At 47.3% G+C, this 18,594-nt stretch overlaps 1 protein-coding gene across 3 annotated transcripts in view; it reads left to right on the forward strand.

The window, feature by feature from the left end:
• The window catches only part of PTPRT (protein tyrosine phosphatase receptor type T), a 1,296,550-nt gene that overhangs the window by 1,265,539 nt on the left and 12,417 nt on the right, over positions 1-18,594 (forward strand). For all 3 annotated transcript variants that reach the window (XM_049868705.1, XM_049868707.1, XM_049868708.1), the window contains one exon: positions 3,829-3,960. In XM_049868705.1, the coding sequence (XP_049724662.1) occupies positions 3,829-3,960 (132 nt within the window). The remainder of the gene's footprint in view (positions 1-3,828; positions 3,961-18,594) is intronic.

Here is an 18,594-nt window from a genome sequence, read left to right on the forward strand (position 1 = left end):
AGCCTTTCCTTGTTTTTGATTCTGCCTTCCCCTCCATGCCAGCCCTCAAAGGCTTTTGCTCCCCCTAAAGGCTCTGGTCCAGACTAGGATACAAGCTCTTGGCTCCTCTGCTCACACAAATGGCCTGGAGAGAATAGACCAAAACACTGAGGTAGCTCCCATCACACCACAGTGAGGCTACAGGCCTGCCCAGTCCCCCTCGCCCCTCCCACAGAGCTTACTCTTAGCCTTAAGTTCAGTTCAGGAAATATCCCGTGTATCAGGCCTTATCCTGGGCCCTGAGAATACAAAGATGGTGCAGACATAGGGTCTACCCTCAGGGCTCCCAGATTACTCCTGTTAAGGCAAGAACAAGGATGGCATGTAGTAGGTGCTCAGTACATGGCTGTTGGACAAGCAATGGAAGGAAGCAAAGGGACCATGGAGTGGGAACATGGGCACCAGGTCCCAGAATCCTGGCCATGCACTGGCTTCTCTGTTAGGAGCACTATCTCCTGCCCCTTCACATGGAGTCTGACCTTCTCAACATCAGGTCCAGGAAGGACACTTCCACCCTGACCTGGTTGTGGCCAGGATGTCATGTCTTAGCCCCAAAGGATCCATACTCCTCCCTTGCATGTTTCTCTCCTGAGTCCTCTAGCTACTTCTGGTTACCATGCCCCTACCTCAGGGTTGTAGAGATGTTTGTAGCTGGATCATCTAGTCTCATTCATATACTTTTCAGCAAAGGGAATGAAGCCAAAGAGTGAAAGAGTCTTGCTCAAGGTTGCCCAGAGAGCTAGTGGCTGAGCTAGACCTAGGACTCCTGGATCACACTTTAAAATCCACTCCTCGAGCCTCGCCGCAATTTGCTCGAACCATAAGACACAGATGTCTTGCCTCCTGAGCTCAGGACTGAGAACACTGTTGCCTAATTGAGGGATGAGCCCTTCCAGGTCCCCGACCCATGTCCAAGGTCATGTCCATCCAGCCCACATGGAGCTTCCGTCTCCCCCAGAACAGCCAGGAACATGGGTACTCTCCCCTGGGGTCCAGGCCAGCTACCTCTCTGACCTCTGTTCCTCCTGAGCTTTCTCCCCAAGGGTCCTAGATTTGAAAGGCAGGGAGGGCAGGCAAGTCAATGCCTATCTCAGGGCTCTAGGTTTCTGCCCTGGCCTCTGCCCACGGAATGCCCAACTCCCACATGAAAGCCAGGGCTTCAAATTGATTTGTTTTGGTTTCTCAGGTGCCCTGTTGAGAATTTGCATTTCCACCACAGATTATACTGAATCAGAATCTACATTTTAACAAGATCCTCAGTCCGAATTTAGTTTAACAGGATCCTCAGGTGATCCTTAAAAGAATCTTGTTATAAGATCACACTCTAGAATTCACTCCCTAAGCCTTATAAGAATCTTATAAGGTTTGTATGAGAATCACCTGGGGATCTTGTTAAACTGTCGCTATGCAGCCTTGATAAAAACCCTGACACTGGGTTCAAAAGCAAAGAGTCTTGTCATGATATCAAATACCTGGAGGTGGGGAGAGATATTTGGCTTTAGCTCAGAATCTTCTAAGGTCAACGTGAAGTGTGTGTATGTGTGTTTATGTGTGTGTGTGTGTATGCACATGTGTGTACATGTACATATGTGGGGGTGGGAGAAGAGATGGGGTTCAGAAATGCACCCACACTTCTAGGTTCCTCCTGGCTTTGTCTGCTACTTGTCCCCACTCCCCCTCCCTGCCTTCCATGGCCAAGCAAGGATCAGACATGCTCCTGGCCTCTACTCAGCAGGTTAGATGCTGCCTGGAGTCAGATGCCTTCTGCCAGGCTCTGGCGCTGACTGTATTCTCCTTGTCCACGGGGCATTTCTCCTGTGAGCCACCACTTGGGGCCTTTGCCTTTCTTACAGTAAATAAATAAATTAAAAGTTCTTATCTGTATTCCAGCTCAGCCTGTGCATTATCTGGTAACCATAGCAGCTTTGCTCCTAGCAGAAAAATATGAAGTCCTCTGGGTTAATTTTTAATGTTTCCCCCAGTTAAGGATGATGTTATCCATGAAATGGATTGCCGGCTGATCCCTGAAACCCAGCAGGAGCACAGATCTCGAACATATTTTCAGATAAGGCTCTGCCAGGCATGCTGGCCTAATACAGCATTTATCACAGGGACAGGGAAAAGGGAAAGAAAACTAATATTCACTGAGCCTTGGGGACCGTGTCGGGCCCTGGACTTATCTAGTATTTTGCATTTGGGTATTATTATCCCCATGTTCCAGAGAGGTACTGAGGATCAGAGTATTTCCATGACTCGCCCAAAGTCAATTAGCTCAGAAAGAATAGAGCTGTGGATCTGAACCCCAGGTCTCTTGATTCTTAAAGCAGTGATTCTTTTCCATGTCTGGAGATGGTTGAAAGACCATGCTTTCTGCATCTAGAGAGTTTGGCTTTCATGAAAACTAAATGGCCTGCCCCCAGACCCTCCTCTGACCTTTTCACTGGCCAGGAGATGGTTCTGAGGACAGGACCCTGCTGCATGTGTCATCTCCATGGCCACCAGGCATTGCCCTGTCTGTCTTTTGCCAGGGTCTACACCTGGTTTGGATGGACAGGCCCCTCTTCCCTCCCCAGCCCATCCCCAGTTTCTGTTTCTGTCTTCCTGCTGACTTGTGACTCCACTGAAAGCAGCTGTGACTCCCACAGGAACTATCTCCGAAAAAAAGCTTGTCGAGATTGTGGGCTAATTTCTCAGGTTTCACAAACCATTTAAAGAAGTGGAGAAGCCCCCCAGTCTCTCCAGACACCTCCTCACAGGGTAGTATGATAAGTAGGGCTCAGTCAAAGCTTCAGACATAGTCTGAATTCACACAGACCATTTTCTCTGGGCCTCAGTTTCCCCATCTGTGCAATGGGATTGAATGTATTCATTTGTTTGCTGGGTAAACAGATTGCCTCATATGTGCTGGCTGCAACGCTGGGTGCCAAGATGGAGGGCTAAGTTAAGCCTGTTCCCCCCTCCCAATGGGCTCACAGTCAGGCTCCTAGTTGCCAACCTTTTTACATGTAAATCTCATTTTGGGGTTATGATTTCCATTTTACAGATAATGAGCCTGAGCTCTGTCTGGTAACTTGTCGGTACTTAGCTAAAATAAAAAAAAACATAAAAAGAAGAAAACCCTGTATGAGCGGTGCTTGAATGAATGGATGGATGCATGCATACATAAATGGATGGTTGGGTGACTGACTCATAGCCTACAAGTGACAAAGCTAAGGTTTGAACCCCAGGTCTGCCTGACCCTAAAATATGGGCACATTTTACTGCCCCACTGCCTTACTGGATATAGTGCCCACCTATGCCAGCCAAGCCCTAACTCCAGTCTTGGGGAAGGAATGAGCCCTCTGCAGTATAAGCCCTTTCAGGGAGCTGTCACCTGGGCCTGTCCTCCCCCTCCCCCCACCCTGCAGCACTGTGGGCACCGGGACTCAGATGAGCCCTAATATCCCAAAGGGTACCCTGGCTAGCAGAGAAGCAAATTTGCATGTGGAGTCTTTCATTTCATATTCTAATGACTATTATTTGCCGAGTTCTAAGACATAAATAATTTATTTGGATAATCCTCACCAGAGTGACATGTTCCTAATGAAATGTCTTAGTTTGGAGGAGAATGGGTCCATTATGAGATGGTCCCCTTCGCCGCCAGGGCACCAAGAGATAAGAAACAGGCAGATGCTTTGTGTAATTTGTTTGGCCAGCTCGGGGGCCTCTGACAGCCTTTTGGGCCTCGTCATCATTAGAATATCACTGATGGATGTGCATTTTACCAAGCCTGTGTCGTTCCTTTGTCAGAGCCACAAGCAGCCCGCCGCCTTCGTGGTCACCCAGCACCCTCTCCCTAACACAGTGGCGGATTTCTGGAGGCTGGTGTTTGATTATAACTGCTCTTCCGTGGTGATGCTGAACGAGATGGACACTGCCCAGGTAGGAGGAGCCCTGGCTGCTGCCCTGGGTGGACTTGGGTGGATCAGGGGATCCATGCCCTAAGCTTGGATAGAATACCCTTGAGGGCCATGGCAGTGCTGCCGCTGCTGGCCTCCTTGTGAGGGCAGGCACTGCCTCGCTGTAAGCCCCAGACCAGCCCACTCTGCCCCCTAAACCAAATCAAACCCATTCCTCTCGAGTCGATTCTGACTCACAGCAACCCTATAGGATAGAGTAGAACTGCCCAATAGAGTTTCCAAGGAGTGCCTGGTGGATTCGAACTGCTGGCCCTTTGATTAGCAGCCATAGCACTTAACCACTACACCACCAGCATTTCCCACTCTGCCCCAGACCCTCCCAATTCCAGCCATGACTTCCCTGCCTGTGAGCTTTGTCTAACTGCCCCCAGAGCCAGACTCACTTGTTCCATCCCCAGGCACTGCTTGTGGTCTTACTCCAAATCACACAGAGCTTGCAGGGCCAACAGTCTACCTCCCCAACTCTGCACATCTCCAGCCTGAAGAATACCTGGTGCCGGCCACACCCATCAGCCCTGACCCCTCTGCAAAGCAGCCTGCAGTGCAGAGCCTGAAGCTGAGCCCTGGGCCCTTTGCCCTCTGACCCCACAGTCAGCCCTGGCTTCCTCTCAGTCAGCCTTCATGTCCCAGTAGGCTTCATTCATGCCTTGGCCCCTCTGGGTCTGACAGCCCCAAGCATCCTGTGCCTACAGTACATCCCCATACTCAGGCAGCCCGACACAGGACTGGTAGCTTGGGACAGTTCCTGGAGGCCACAGCCCCAGGGCAGGGCAGACATCCTGGGGTGGAGGAGGCAAGACTAACCTTTCAGTTTTTTGAAATGCAGCCCTTTCACTGCCTTGAAGGAAACTCACAGTAATTCAACACACTCCTGTGTGAGTACCTACCTTGTGCAGGCCTTGTCTGGAAGTAAAAGTATGGATCTGGGCCATAGTCTCAGCCCTGCTGGAGCTGACGGTCTTGCTAGAGACAGAGGAGCAAATTGTCCCAACCTCGTGCGGCTGTGCTATAATAGAGGTCACCAGCAAAGTGCTGTGCTGGCTGGAAGCAGGGACCAATTAATTCTGCCCAGAGGGTGAGGGAACTCTTCAAAAAGAAGGTGACTTTGGCCTTGAAGAAGAAGATGTAGGCATCAGGGGACAAACAAGCTAGGAAAAGGCATTCCAAGAGGAGGGAACAGCAGGGGCAAAGGGGAGGAGGGGTGAACGTGTGTGTACAGGTTTGCTCACAGAGCAGCTTCTGTTCCACTGTGGCTGGGCCTTGGGGGATATAGAGGAGGAGAGGGTGGTGAGGCTGGAAAATGCAACAGGGCCCTGCTTGCAGAGGGCCTCATATGCCAAGCTAAGAAGCTTGGGCCTGTCCGGTAGCATGGTTAGTGTCAGGCATTTACTTTTTTGACCAATAGAATCCTTTCTTCAAATAAAGGCTTCCCTGAAAGCCCAGTATCTGAAGCTGGTATGATCGAGAGCTTCTTGTACAGCAGCAGACATTGGGGGTCTGGGGATTTTGATCCCTCATGGTGCCCTTGGGAAAGTCTGTCACTCCGGGTGCCTTTGTGGAACCCCTGGGGTTCCTAGGAACTCAGAAAATACTGCCTGTGCAGGGAGGAGGGATCCTGAGAGCGTAAGCTGTGCCATAGCAGCACCAGATTTCCTGTTAGAAAGCTGAGTCTGGGGACCAGTGAGGAAGAAAGACCAGAGGAAAAGCCTGGAAAGCAGAAGATTGAGGCAGAGCGTGTTGTGAATGTGCAGAAAATAAAGGAGATGACTGGATCTGGGGAAGTCAGCAGGAGGTTGGGGGGACTGGGGCTGGATGTAAAGATTTTTCCAGAGGCCAAGTCCACAAGGGCTAGGAAACAGTCGGATGCGGGAGCTGAATGAGAAGAAGTCACAGATGATGGCAAGGTTTCTAGTCTGGGTAATCAGGTGTCCAGGATGGAATTGGCCAATATGGGGAAGCAGGAAGAGGAGCAGGAGAAGGGTAGGGAGAGGAACTGGGAGAGTAAAGCAGGAAGGCAAGAGGAAGGCAGAGAGAAGAAGAGCAGGTTAGGAGGGAATGAAGTTGAGTGCAGCTTGGGATGTGCCAGTGAGAGCCATTCAAGAGACATTCAGTTCATTCATTTAACCCGTATTTGCTGAGCCGCGGCTATTTGCCAGGAGCTGTCCTAGGTGCTTGGAATGCATCTGTGAATAAGACAAAACAAAAAATCTCAACTCTCATACAACTTCTGTTCTAAACGGTGGGATAGACAATAAACAACAGACAATCTGTAATGTACTCAATTATACACTAGAAGCTGACGAGTGCTACGGGAAAAGAAAAATAGGCAGGCAGAATAATGAAGATCGGGAAGGCTGGGGCTGGGGTCGGGGCAGGGGTTGAAGTTTTAATAGAATGGTCAGGGTAGGCCTCATGGAGAAGGTAACATTTGAACAAAGACTTGAAGGTGGTGAGAGAATGCTCCACGTGACTATCTCAGAGAAAAATGAGAATGTCCTTAGCAGTGGGAACAAGGTCTCACGGTGGGGTGCACACTGGCAAATTTGAGGGACAGCAAGGAGGCCACTGTGACTGGAACAGAGAGAGTAAGGCAAGGAGAGCAGTAGAAGGTGAGGTCAGAGACATAGCAAGGCCAGGTCATGGAGGGCCTTGGAGGTGAGAGAAATGGGGAGCCATTGAAAGGTTTTGAGCAAAGGAGTGATATGACTTGGCTGTTTTTTAAAGGATTCCTCTGGCTGCTGTGTTGAGGATAGACTGCTGGATGTGGGAAGGGTGGTGGTTACTAAGAGTGGAAGCAGACAGACCAGAGAGGAGGCAACTGCCAAGAATCCAGGCCACAGGTGATGGTGGCTAGAAGCAGGGTGGTAGCAATGGAGTAAATTCCGGATATATCTTGCAAGTAGGGCCAACAATATATCCTGACAGATTGAATATGGGATGTGAGAGAAAAAAAGAAATGAAGGATGACTCCAAGGTTTAGGGCCTGAACAATGGAAGATTGGCAATTTAGATAACTGAAAATAAATGGAACCCCATGTAACCAAGACCCCTGCAGAGTTCCAGAGCCAGAAGCCACCGCCACCCTATTCCTTTGCCTGAAAAGGTAAAACAGTGAACTCTGCTCCATGACTTCACGAGTAAAGTGGAGTCTCTGAAAGCCTGTCTGCTCTTCCCTTTCTCCACATCTGTTTTTGCAAAACTGGAGCTCAGGCACAGAGGAAGAGCTTCAGAGAACATTACTTTGGGACATACGGAGAGGCAAAGGTCAAGGTCATTGACTATCTCTCCCCTTCCAGGGTAGGTCCTAAGTCAGCGAAGATCTCTCAGCCCCAGATGTTGATATTGCCTTTGAGAGTTGATTCCCTAAATGCAAAAACATCAGGCTCAGGAGTGCTCCGAGATTGGCTGCCATATGCAGCTGGCAAGCAGCCCCTGAAACTGGCAGATGAATAGAGCACTTATTGATATAAATATCATCACTGCAGCAGCTGGGCGCCCTGTGAAAATAAACAATGACTCAGCGTGAACATCAGAAAAGCTGCCCTCGGCACCTGGAGGGGTGGTTCTTTGAAGTGCCATCAGCATTTGTCTGCCAGCGTGCCCATGCCAAGGCAACCTGAGGCTGAGGCTAGCCCTGCAACACGGACAGGCCTTCGTTAGATTCACTAAATTGCTCCTTAGAGGACCAATGCCACACCTAGTGATCTGCTTGGGGACTGTACCAGCTTGTGTTGAGGGTTATAGTAGAGCTACCTGTAAGCTGCAGCAAATGAAGGGCGAGGGGAGGACATGAACTCTCAGAGTGCTTTCTTTTCTTGCACTACTGTCCAGATCTGCCTCAATTCAGAATTCTATACTACTTCATTCAATCAGCTATCTCTAACCACAAATATTCTTCCATTCTTCACACTTACTGCTATTTAGAGATAATTATGATCAGTGGGGGCTTGAGATAAAGATGCTCAAAGCAGTTGCATTTGACCTAGAAACTTTTCTAACTCTTTAGGACTCCAGAGCAGGGCTTCGAACTAGTTCATCTCAGTTTGAACCCTTGCTGAGAATTTGCATTCTCCCCCCCAGATATACTGAATCAGAATCTACATTTTAGCAAGATCCCCAGGTGATTCTTATGTATAATAAATTTTGAGAACCACTGCTCTACAAGTGAAGCCCTGGTGGCACAATGGTTAAGAACTTGGCTACTAACCAAAAGGTCGGCAGTTCGAATCTACCAGGCGCTCCTTGGAAACTCTATGGGGTAGTTCTACTCTGTCCTGTAGAGTTGCCATGAGTCAGAATCAACTCTACAGCACTGGGTTTTCTCTACTAGTAGTTCTCAGAATTGGTCCCTAACCAGGTCTTAAAAGCTTGTGAGCAGCCATCTGATAATACTCCACTGGTGTTACCCTGTGTGGAGCATGGGCGAATGAAGAAAACCAAAGACACAGGGAAAGATTAGTCCCAAGGACTAATGGACCACAATTACCACAGCCTCCACCAGACTGAATCCAGCACAACTAGATGGTGCGCAGCTACCACCACCAACTTCTCCGACAGGAATCACAATAGAGGGTCCCAGACAGAGCTGGAGAAAAATGTAGAACAAAATTCAAACTCACAAAAAAGACCAGAATTAGTGATCTGATAAAGACTGGAGAAACCCCCTAAAATATGGCCTCTGGACACTCTTTTAATTCAGTACTGATGTCACTCCTGAGGTTCATCCTTCAGTCAAAGATTAGACAGGACTATGAACAATAACACATGTAGCTCAACCACGTATAGGAGACTGAATGGGTACACCAGCCCAGGAAAAAGGACGAGAAGGCAGGAGAGGACAGGAAAGCTGGCTGAATGAAAATAGGGGACCCAAGGTTCAGATGGGGAATGCTGACACATCAATGGGTTGGCAACCAATGTCACAAAATGATATATGTTTTAATTGTTTAATGAGAAACTAATTTGCTCTGCAAACTTTCATCTAAAGGACAATTAAAAAAAAAAAAGACTTGGTCCCTAACCAGCAACATTAGTATCACTTGGGAACTTGTTGAAAAAATGCAAATTTTCAGCAGGGGTTTAAACTGGAACAACCTGTTCAAAGCCCTGCTCCAGAGGCCTGTGGTCAGGTTAGTTGGACACAGTCCCAGAACCACAACATTTAGCAAACCACACTGTAGTTTCCCATGCCCATCAGAAAGAAACTTTTCAACCAAGTCCACCAGCATTGACAAGCTCTCATTCATCTTTGTGGGCTCTGTGGATAGGCCAGAAACCATGGGGAGCAGACAAGAGAAAGAAGCCCTGCCGTACCCACCCATGTTATTTAGAAAATGCAGGAGATCTTCCATGCCAGCCATGGGGTGGGATTCTCTGCTAGGCAGAAAAATGGGCCCCCAGAGATAGGGTCACTATGAGAATCAACTTGACAGCAATGGGGTTTTTTGTTTTTTTTTTTAAAGATGTCCATAGAGTCCCGTTGCAGTATAAATGATTAATACAATTGGCTGCTAACCAAAAGCTTGGTGGTTCAAGTCCATGCAGAGGTACCTTGGAAGAAAGACCTGGTGATTTATTTTCAAAAAATCAGCTATTGAAAATCTTATGGAGCAGAGTTTTACTATGACACACACGACATTTCCATGAGCCCAGAATTGACTCAAAGGCAACTAATTAAAGATGTCCACGTTCTAATCCCTGGAACTGGTGACTATGTGGCCTTACATGGCAAAAAGGACTTTGCAGGTGTGATTAAGTTAAGGGTCTTGAGATGAAGAGAAAAGCCTGGGTTACCCAGGTGGGCCCAATACAATCACATGGGTTCTTATGGGAGGGAGGCAGGAGGATCAGAGTTAATAGAAGGCAACGGAAGAGATTGGAGTGATGTGGCCACAAGCCAAGGGATGTAGACAGCCTCTAGAAGCTGGAAGAGGCAAGGAATGGATTCTCCTCCAGAGACTCCAGAAAAGAACCCAGCCCTGCTGACATCTTTAAGCCCTTAAGGCTCATTTTGGTCTTCTAACCTCTAGAACTGAGATAACTTTGTATTGTTTTAAGCTGCTAAGTTTTTGGTAATACAGGTAATAAAAGTCAAAACCATAAATTCAGATCCAGAGGAATAGAGGTCAGAGCCAGGGAAGGATGTTAGACTAAGATAATGGGGAAAGTCAGAATCAGAATTAGGTGTTGGAATTGAAAGTTGTTTGAGCTGGAGAAAGGCCATGTCTGAATCAGAGTACAAAGTTAGAGCCCATCAGGAGCCACAAGGGAACAGGATGCGGAAAGACAAGAAGGAGATACATGTCCATAGCACCAATGGTATGCAGTCTTGCTGACCCAGGGGGAGGTCTTTCACAAGTCAAAGAGCATACCTTCTGGGCTTCATTCAATCATTCCTTCATCAACTTAATATTTATTGAGAACCTATCATGTGCCAGGCACAAACCTAGGCATGACAGAGATAAAAATAGCACCAAAAAAACTCCCCATCCTCATGGATCGGGCTTCTAGTCAAGTGATCCCCACCTCCAAGGCTCTCTTTAGTATCAGACAGAATGGAATCACCTTCAGAGAGAATCATCTCAGCAAGACCTCGAGTGGCAGGACACTCCAGAAATGTCATGTGGCCTCAGAGCCAGCATTTAACTCTCCCTGCTAGGGCCAAGGTCACTACCAGGAGGAGCACTTTGCAAGGCTCAGAACAACCAAGAGGCTGCCTGATGTCCAGAACCACAGGTGACCATCCCCTCCCAGAATCAAGAGGAAGAAGCTGACCAGGAAGCAGAAAGGATAGAATAGCCAGTGTCCAGGGGACATGTCATATTGCCCTCAAGCTCTGTGGGAAGCTATGGGGGAATGTAGCAGGAGATGACCACTGCACACCACCCCATCAGCCTAGAGGAAGGTTGGGGGTTAATGAGGTCCAACCTTACTTCAGTTGCTTCCACATAGGTACATGCCTTGAATATTCTGTTCATTTATTATATTGGCTGTACTTGGTATATCACCTGAGTTTCTCAGTATTTTATTTCCCACTGATTCTGGGGAGCACCATTTACCCTGCTAAATCTTTGTTGTTGTTAGTTATCAAAAGTCTGCTATGACTCATGATGACCCCATGTACAACAAAAGAAAACATTGCCTAGTCCTGCACCATCTTCACAATTGTTGTAGCCAAAGTGTATTTTGAGTGTCTTCCAACCTAAAGGGCTCATCTTCGTGCAGTATACCGGACAACAGTCTCTTGCAATCCCTCTATGGACCCACTATTTTTGAAAGCTTTGATTTCTAACTGTACTTACAAAATAATAATTAGTTGATTTTCTCCATAAACATAATGGCTCCCAGAGAACTTTGATCTGCAGGTCATATCATATGCAGAACTACCACAATGAGATGGTCTAATTCTAGCTCAAAGCCAGAGACGTGGTGTCCTCTACTCCAGGAGAGCAGCACAGCCTCCCTTGGCTTTTAAAGACTTTCAAAATAGCTCATTGTCCTCTCTTGATAACTGTATGCACTCCACTTTGGAAATCACTCATCTGACCCAGATCTACTTCACCCCCATTTTGCAAATCAGGAAGCTGAGGCCCAGGCAGGGGGAAAGATTTGTCCAAAATCACATAGCCCATCACCAACACAAGCCCAGGACCGCCTGCCAGGATGGTAACGATTTTTACCATCATCTAAGCAACTGGATTTCCAGGCCCCAGAAACAAAACCACACACAGTTGAGTTGATTCCAACTTATGGCAACCTTATGTATTTCAGAGTAGAACTGTGCTCCATCAGCTTTTCAACGGTTGTGATTTTTTCAGAAGTAGATCTCCAGGCCTTTCTTCCAAGGCTCCTCTTGGTGAATGTGAACTACCAACCTTTTGGTTAGTAGCCAAGTGCTTAACTGTTTGTGCCATCCAGGGGCTCCCTTCCAGGTCCCAGTAACTGGCAATCACTAATTTGCTGGCACCTGGGTGTAGGGAGCAGGAAGGCATGTTTCCTTACCTTAAAGTTCGAATGAAAGCTGAGTTGCCCAGTTCCGAGTCTTCTGCCATGGGAAGCCGGAGAATTCAAACTATGTGAAGCCAGGTGGAAAGGTGAGAGTGGACAGGACCAAGAACAAGGGGAAGGAATATGGCGTATTCCCACGGAGCTTCTGGAAGTCAAAGAGACAAGCTCTTCCTCTTCCCAGAATAAAAGCGGGGGTGGTATTTCAAAGCTGTCTTTTCCCATCGCTGTGTCTGCAGGGAAAATAGCCAACATTGATGTTCTCATTTGTATCTCAGCCTGTGAAAACACAGCCTAATATGCTAGCAAAATACACAGAATGTCCACGTCTGTGTCTCAGGGAACCTCAGGTCTGATTTTATAAGGGCCTGTGCCTCTGTTTCTACCTGCACTGGAATGAATAGTGGGGGTAAACGTAGAGTAAAAAGTCTGGGATCAAGAGACCCGAGTTCAAGTTCTAGCCTTGCCATTTACTTGCTGTGTTGCCTTGAGCCAGTTTCTTAACTTCTCCAAGTCTCAATGTTTTCATCTGTTAGGTAAGTGTGACCCAATGTCAGCCAAGTTCACTCTATCACTGGAGATTTACATCCTGGGGGGAGACTTCTGCTCACCCCCAAGATTTCTAGGAATTCAAAGGGGCCACATTTCTGTGCTCGCTTCTAAGTTCCAGCTCAGGCTTTACTGATGGACTGCAGCAAAATGGGGTCATATCCTAGGAAGGCCCATGACTTAAAGTTGAAAGTCACACATCCTTGTTCTTAAATCCCTCCTCACCTCCTTGCCCCTGTTGCCCAGACCACTTTCTTCCTCTTGCCACCTCCTTTCCCTTCCTTCCTTCCCAGTTCTTTTGTCCCTCCCTAAAAGTTGTTCCCTTTTTATGTTGAATAATTTAGCTCTCTCCTTAGTAAATCAGTTGCCATCAAGTCAATTCTGTCTCATGGCGACTCCGTATGTGTCAGAGGAAAGCTGTGCTACACAGGGATTTCAATGGCTGATGTTTGGGAAGTAAATCACCAGGATTTCCTCCCGAGGTGCCTCTGAGTCGACTCAAACCTGCAACCTTCCTAGTAGCAGCTGAGCGCACTAATCAGTACTTCTTTCTAAATCAAGCCCTGAGCCTTCACCTTGACCTTCCACCTCACCTAGACTCTTCTACAGGTATTTTCCTAAGTTCCCACCCTCCTTCCCTTCCTAGAAACAAACACTGATACAGTTGTTACGACAGTAAGTTTCCACCCCACTGCGTAGAGATGGCATTGTTCACCTCATGGGGCTACTACAACGATGACTGCAGGAGAGGTGTATGGCCGTGCTCTGATTACCATCCTTGTGTCTGTCTCTTTCTGTCCCTTGCTTCCCACCCACCAAGCACCCGCAGTCTGTCTTCCTTAACGGGTCATGGCGTTAAAGCCAATTAGATATTTTGGGTTCTTTATAGAATTGGCTTAATGGAATTTTATAATCAATGATCTGAATTTTAAAACCAGTTGAGGTGGCTCTCTTCTATTTCACTTCGCATTTAGGTGGCCAGGGATTGATTTTTCTCCCTAGGGGTCACAGGGACCTTAATGAGTAGAGGTCTTAATTTTTTGAAACTCTGATATTTGGCCTTTCCATTTTATCCAAGTATTTTCTAGTTAACAAAAGGCATAAAAGTAAGGTGCACTGAAATAACGCTTCAAAGGTGTTTAGCCCAAAAATAAGCCCACAGGCTAGTTTTCACTGAACTCATCTGACCATGTTTATTCCAGTGACTAACAAGCTTTCTGATTCCATCAGCAAGAAAAAGATGTTTCATGAGTGAGGCTACCTCTGTATTTGTTATATTTCACGCCTGAACTTGCACTCCTGAAGGACATCTGTTCACAGCCCAAAGAACTATGGAGACCATTGGGTAGAATAATGTATGGCAGCTGTTCCAGGGCTGTCCACACAGGCTTCACGGAGGTTTGCTGGGTTTAATTCATTGTGACAATAATAAGCAAAAGCTCCTCTGCTCTTCTGGAAGAAGCTTGGCCATTTCTAAAGCATCAGCAACTACTGTACTAGCTGCCCCTCCCAGCTGTAGTCATTACAATTCCATGTGTGTGTCTGCAGTGGTGAAGCCCTCCCTGCAGCAGGCAACAATGCCCTTCCCTGGGCTGTTGGGAAAGGAAGGGTAGGAGGGGCGTACGAAGAGATGAGGCTGGAAAAGACGGTTGATCCATATTCTGTCGTTGTTAGTGGCCATCAAATGGGCCCCTGATTCATGGAGACCCAATGCACAATGAGATGGGACCATTGTGATCCACAGAGGCTTCATTGGCTGATTTTGGGAAGTAGACTGCCGGACCTTTCTTCCTAGTCTGTTTTTGTCTGGAAACTGCTGAAACCTGTTTAGCACCTTAGCAACCCACCAGCTCCCACTGACAGATGGGTGATGGTTGCACTTGAGGTGCATTGGCTGGGAATCAAACCCAGATCTCCTGCATAGAAGGTGAAAATTCTACCACAGAACCAACACTGCCCATGGTCCATACACTAGTTTAAAGACCTTGAATCTGGAGGCAGCAAGTTAAAATGTTTTCCACTTAAGGAAGAAAATACTAAGGTTTCATTGAGCCTAAGTGAGACCTTAGGTCAGCTGGGGCCTTCTGGTCACAGAGGGCTAAGTGGATTTCCTTGAACTGCTATTTTCAGGGCCAAAGGAAGCCTTAAGCCCTCCCTCCACAAGATTTCTTTAGGTTTATGTGCTATGGTCTGGCTCCTCAGGTTACAAACGGTCTCTGTTCCTTCCATCTCTATGTGACCCAGGAGCAAGTTCAGTTCCTCGTTCATTTCCACCCAAAATCCACACACACTGAGTATTATATATGCTGTCATAAATCTACTGAATATTTAGGAAGTTATGGAGGGGGTCTTAGGCTGGGTTCTCTAAAGGAGGAAAACCAGCAAATCATGTATATAAGTATGTATAGAGAGAAATTTATTTCAAGGAAATGGCTCATGCAATTGTGGAGGCTGGCAAGTCCCAAATCCATGGATCAGGCAGCAGGCTGAAGGCTTCCCTTGACTCATGTGGTAACAGGGGCTGATGAATCCCAAATCTGCAGGTCAGACAGCAGGTTGCTGGCTCACAGGGTTGTGGGAGCTGGCAAATCCAATATCTGTAAGTCAGACAACAGGTTGCTGGCTCATGTTCCAAGAACCAGAGGTCAGAGGATGATGAGATGGATGCAGGATTGGAAGAAGGCATGAGTTTTCCCAGAATATCCATATATGCTGGAGGCAGGCCACACCCCTAAGAACACTCCCCTTCCAACTGATTGGCTGCTCACATTAGATCACAAAATCAAGGATGATTACATACTATCTGCCAAACCACTGAGAATCATGGCCTAGCCGAGCTGACATGTAACATTAACCATCACAGAGGGGGGTCACAGGTCCCCGGGGGGTGATCACAGTTTGCATTAGACCTAAAGATTGCTAGCTCAAACCGACCCAGCAGTGCCACAGAAGAAAGTCCCGACGATCTGCTTTTGTAAATATCAGAGCCAAGAAAACCCTGTGGAGCAGTTCTACTCTGGGGTCAACACACACGAAGGGGTCACACGACACACTGAGTGGCCTGCTACGCTTCTGCTGCTCACACTGTACTAAACTTCCTGTTTTACCTTCCGGGTCCCTCTCCAGAAAAATTCATAGGTCTCTCCCCTGTAACAAGCAGGGCAGGGTCGCCATATCCAGGTTGCTGCCTGTCTCCATTGCTGCCCCGAGCTGGCTGATCAGGACTTTTCACAAGGGCAATCGATTGGGTATCATCCTAAAGAGGAGATCTCATAAGGTCTCCTAAATGAAGGGAAAAAAAAAAAAAAACTTCACTTGTTTTCAATAACCCTCCCCCACATTGCCTGATAATTATAACTCACATCTCACATCTACAGAGTACTCACTAGATACAGATCCCTGTGTGAAGAGGAGACACATTAAAATTCACAGCCACCCATGACTTAACCCTGAAATGTTAAAAGATTTGTCCAAGCTACTCAGCTAAGAAGTGACAGAGCTGGAATATGAACCCAGGTCAATTAGGGCAAGTCTTCCTCAAGGGGGCCTTATGGCATTATCCTGCCTTTGGGTGCACTGCCTACTGGCCGGACCTATGGAGTACAACCATAGCACCTGCATTTCAAACAAAATGCAAGGACAGCTTCGAGCTAAACCACAGAGGACATTTCTCGTTGACGAAGCTCATTTCTGAGACCCAAAGGGTCACCAGGAACAGGACACATGGTTTCACCCCCTTCTTTCTCCCATTTCCCGTGGGAAATTATGCGTGACCTTCAGAGCCGTGGGGAGACCCTGATCGTCCTTGGTAGCTCAAATACCTCATCTGCCCACACATCACCGGGCTGAATGTCACCCGCACAGTCGATGATGTGGCCTCATGAATTAGGGAACCCGAGTGTAAGTACAGCTCTGATTTAGGATTAGAAAGACCAGGCAACCTTTACCAGCCCCTGGGCATTATGGGAGAGTGACCTGGAAAATCAAATGCAGGGAAGTGTCCCAAAATATAGGAGCCTTGTTTGAGGCACAGTCGAACCTATTAGCTTGAGAAATTGGTCTGGAAATCTTATTAAAAGAGACAAATCATTCCACGTTTCCTCCAGACCGAAAATAGTGGGGGTAATAGACTTTCCCTGATGCCTTGGATCCATGTACCGCACGTCAGCATCACAGTCAAACGCCAGCAAGGCAAAATTCAATGCAAGTGATAAAGGCAATTATTATTTTTTTAATGGGCAGTTCTGATTGATTCCAGTTTCTCTGGCCAGCCGCAGACTTATCTGTACCAGCCCCTCATTACTGTGAAGGTTGCAAGGCGGGAGAGCCAATGGCAAAAGAAATGAAGTTCAAATGTTGGATTTGTCATTATCGCACAGCTCAGCGGATGATTGTCCCGCCTGGGAGGCCCCTGTGACCAGCCCCCCACGCCCCCACACATCTCCTTCCTCAACATGCTCAATTAACCCCCTGCTGGAGACATTACCCTTGTATGTCTTTGCTATTTAAGAGGGATGATAAGAATCCTTCAAATTTACATGTTGACTCCTGTTATTCTGGTTATTATTTTTGTTGAGAATTGATGGGTTCAATAATCATATGAATAGTTAGAATATAAACCAGTTGCTGGAGAGTCAATCCCAACTCATGGCGACTCCTTTGGTTGCCAAGTAAATTGCACCCCTTAGGGTTTTCATGGCTGTGACCATTCAGAAGCACATTGCCAGGCCTTTCTTCCAAGACACTCCTGGGTGGGTTTGAACCTCTAACCTTTCAGATAGTAGTCTAGTCCTTAACTATTTGTGCCATCCAGGAACTCCTAGCTGGAATTTAGTGAGTGCTTACTTGGAAACCCTGGTGTAGTAGTGGTTAAGAGCTACAGCTGCTAACCAAAAGATCGGCAGTTCAAATCCATCAGGCGCTCCTTGGAAACCCAATGGGGCAGTTCTACTCTGTCCTATAGGGTCGCTATAAGTCAGAACCTACTCAACAGCAATGGATTTGGTTTATTTTACACTTGGCACTATGGTAAGGGCTCTATTTACATGCATTATCTCACTTATCCTCAGAACAATCCTACAGGACAGGGGTTTTGGCAAACTTTCTGTAAAGGTCCAGATAGTAAATATCTTAGGCTTTGCAAGCTGCACGGTCTCTGTCACAATTACTCAATTCTGCCATTGTAGCGTGAAAGCAGTCATAGACGACACATAAAGGAGTGAGCGTGGCTGTGTTCCAATAAAACTGTATTTATAAAAACAGGTGGCGGGCAGATTTGGCATGTGGGCCAAGTATGCTGACTCCTGCTGTCAGGTAAATAATATTATCCCTAAGCTAGCGTTTTGGGTCCCACAGCTAGGAAGGTGGGAGACACGTGCTTTTCTCTCTCCTCCCTTCCCGCTCCTAGCTTCTCCCTTTTGTTGCTGGTTCTGGGGTAAGCTGGCTGTTCTCTTTCAACAAAGAGAAGAGCAATCACTGCCTATCATGAAAACCCTGCATCAGTGGTGGCTGTAAGGAGGCCACTGTATTTTTGTGGTCACCTCTGTCAGTCATGCTCCCTGCCTGCAAACTTGGTGTTAAGTCGTGGCAGACCCCACTGATGAGAGACTCAATCCTAAGCTGCTCTCAAAAGCGTTGGTGGATCTTTGTAAGTCTCAGCTACACCTTCTGGGAAACCTCCAGACAGAGGGTCTTTCTAACACACGGTCTTTGTCCATGTTGTGTTGGTCCCCAGCAAGCGTGAAGCCCCAATCTTAGCTCTCCTCTGTGTCCCAACTCTGACCCAGACAGGGTCCATCTCCATGTCCCTTGGGAGCCAGGAATTTGAGGGCATGCCTTGTCTCTCTCTAGAACCACACCTCCCCTCTCACCACCACCTACCCCAATATTCTTTTCCCAACTCTAGTCATCTGGTGGCTCAACAGATCCAGGGACAATGGGATATCCATCTCTCCATCTTGGTGACACCCATGAACCTAAGGAACAATTTATGATCTAGGACCAGGACTTCTCAGTCTTGGCACTATTGATATTTTGGGTTGGA

Source organism: Elephas maximus, chromosome 25, assembly GCF_024166365.1.
Source record: "Elephas maximus indicus isolate mEleMax1 chromosome 25, mEleMax1 primary haplotype, whole genome shotgun sequence".
Classification (NCBI taxonomy): domain Eukaryota; kingdom Metazoa; phylum Chordata; class Mammalia; order Proboscidea; family Elephantidae; genus Elephas; species Elephas maximus.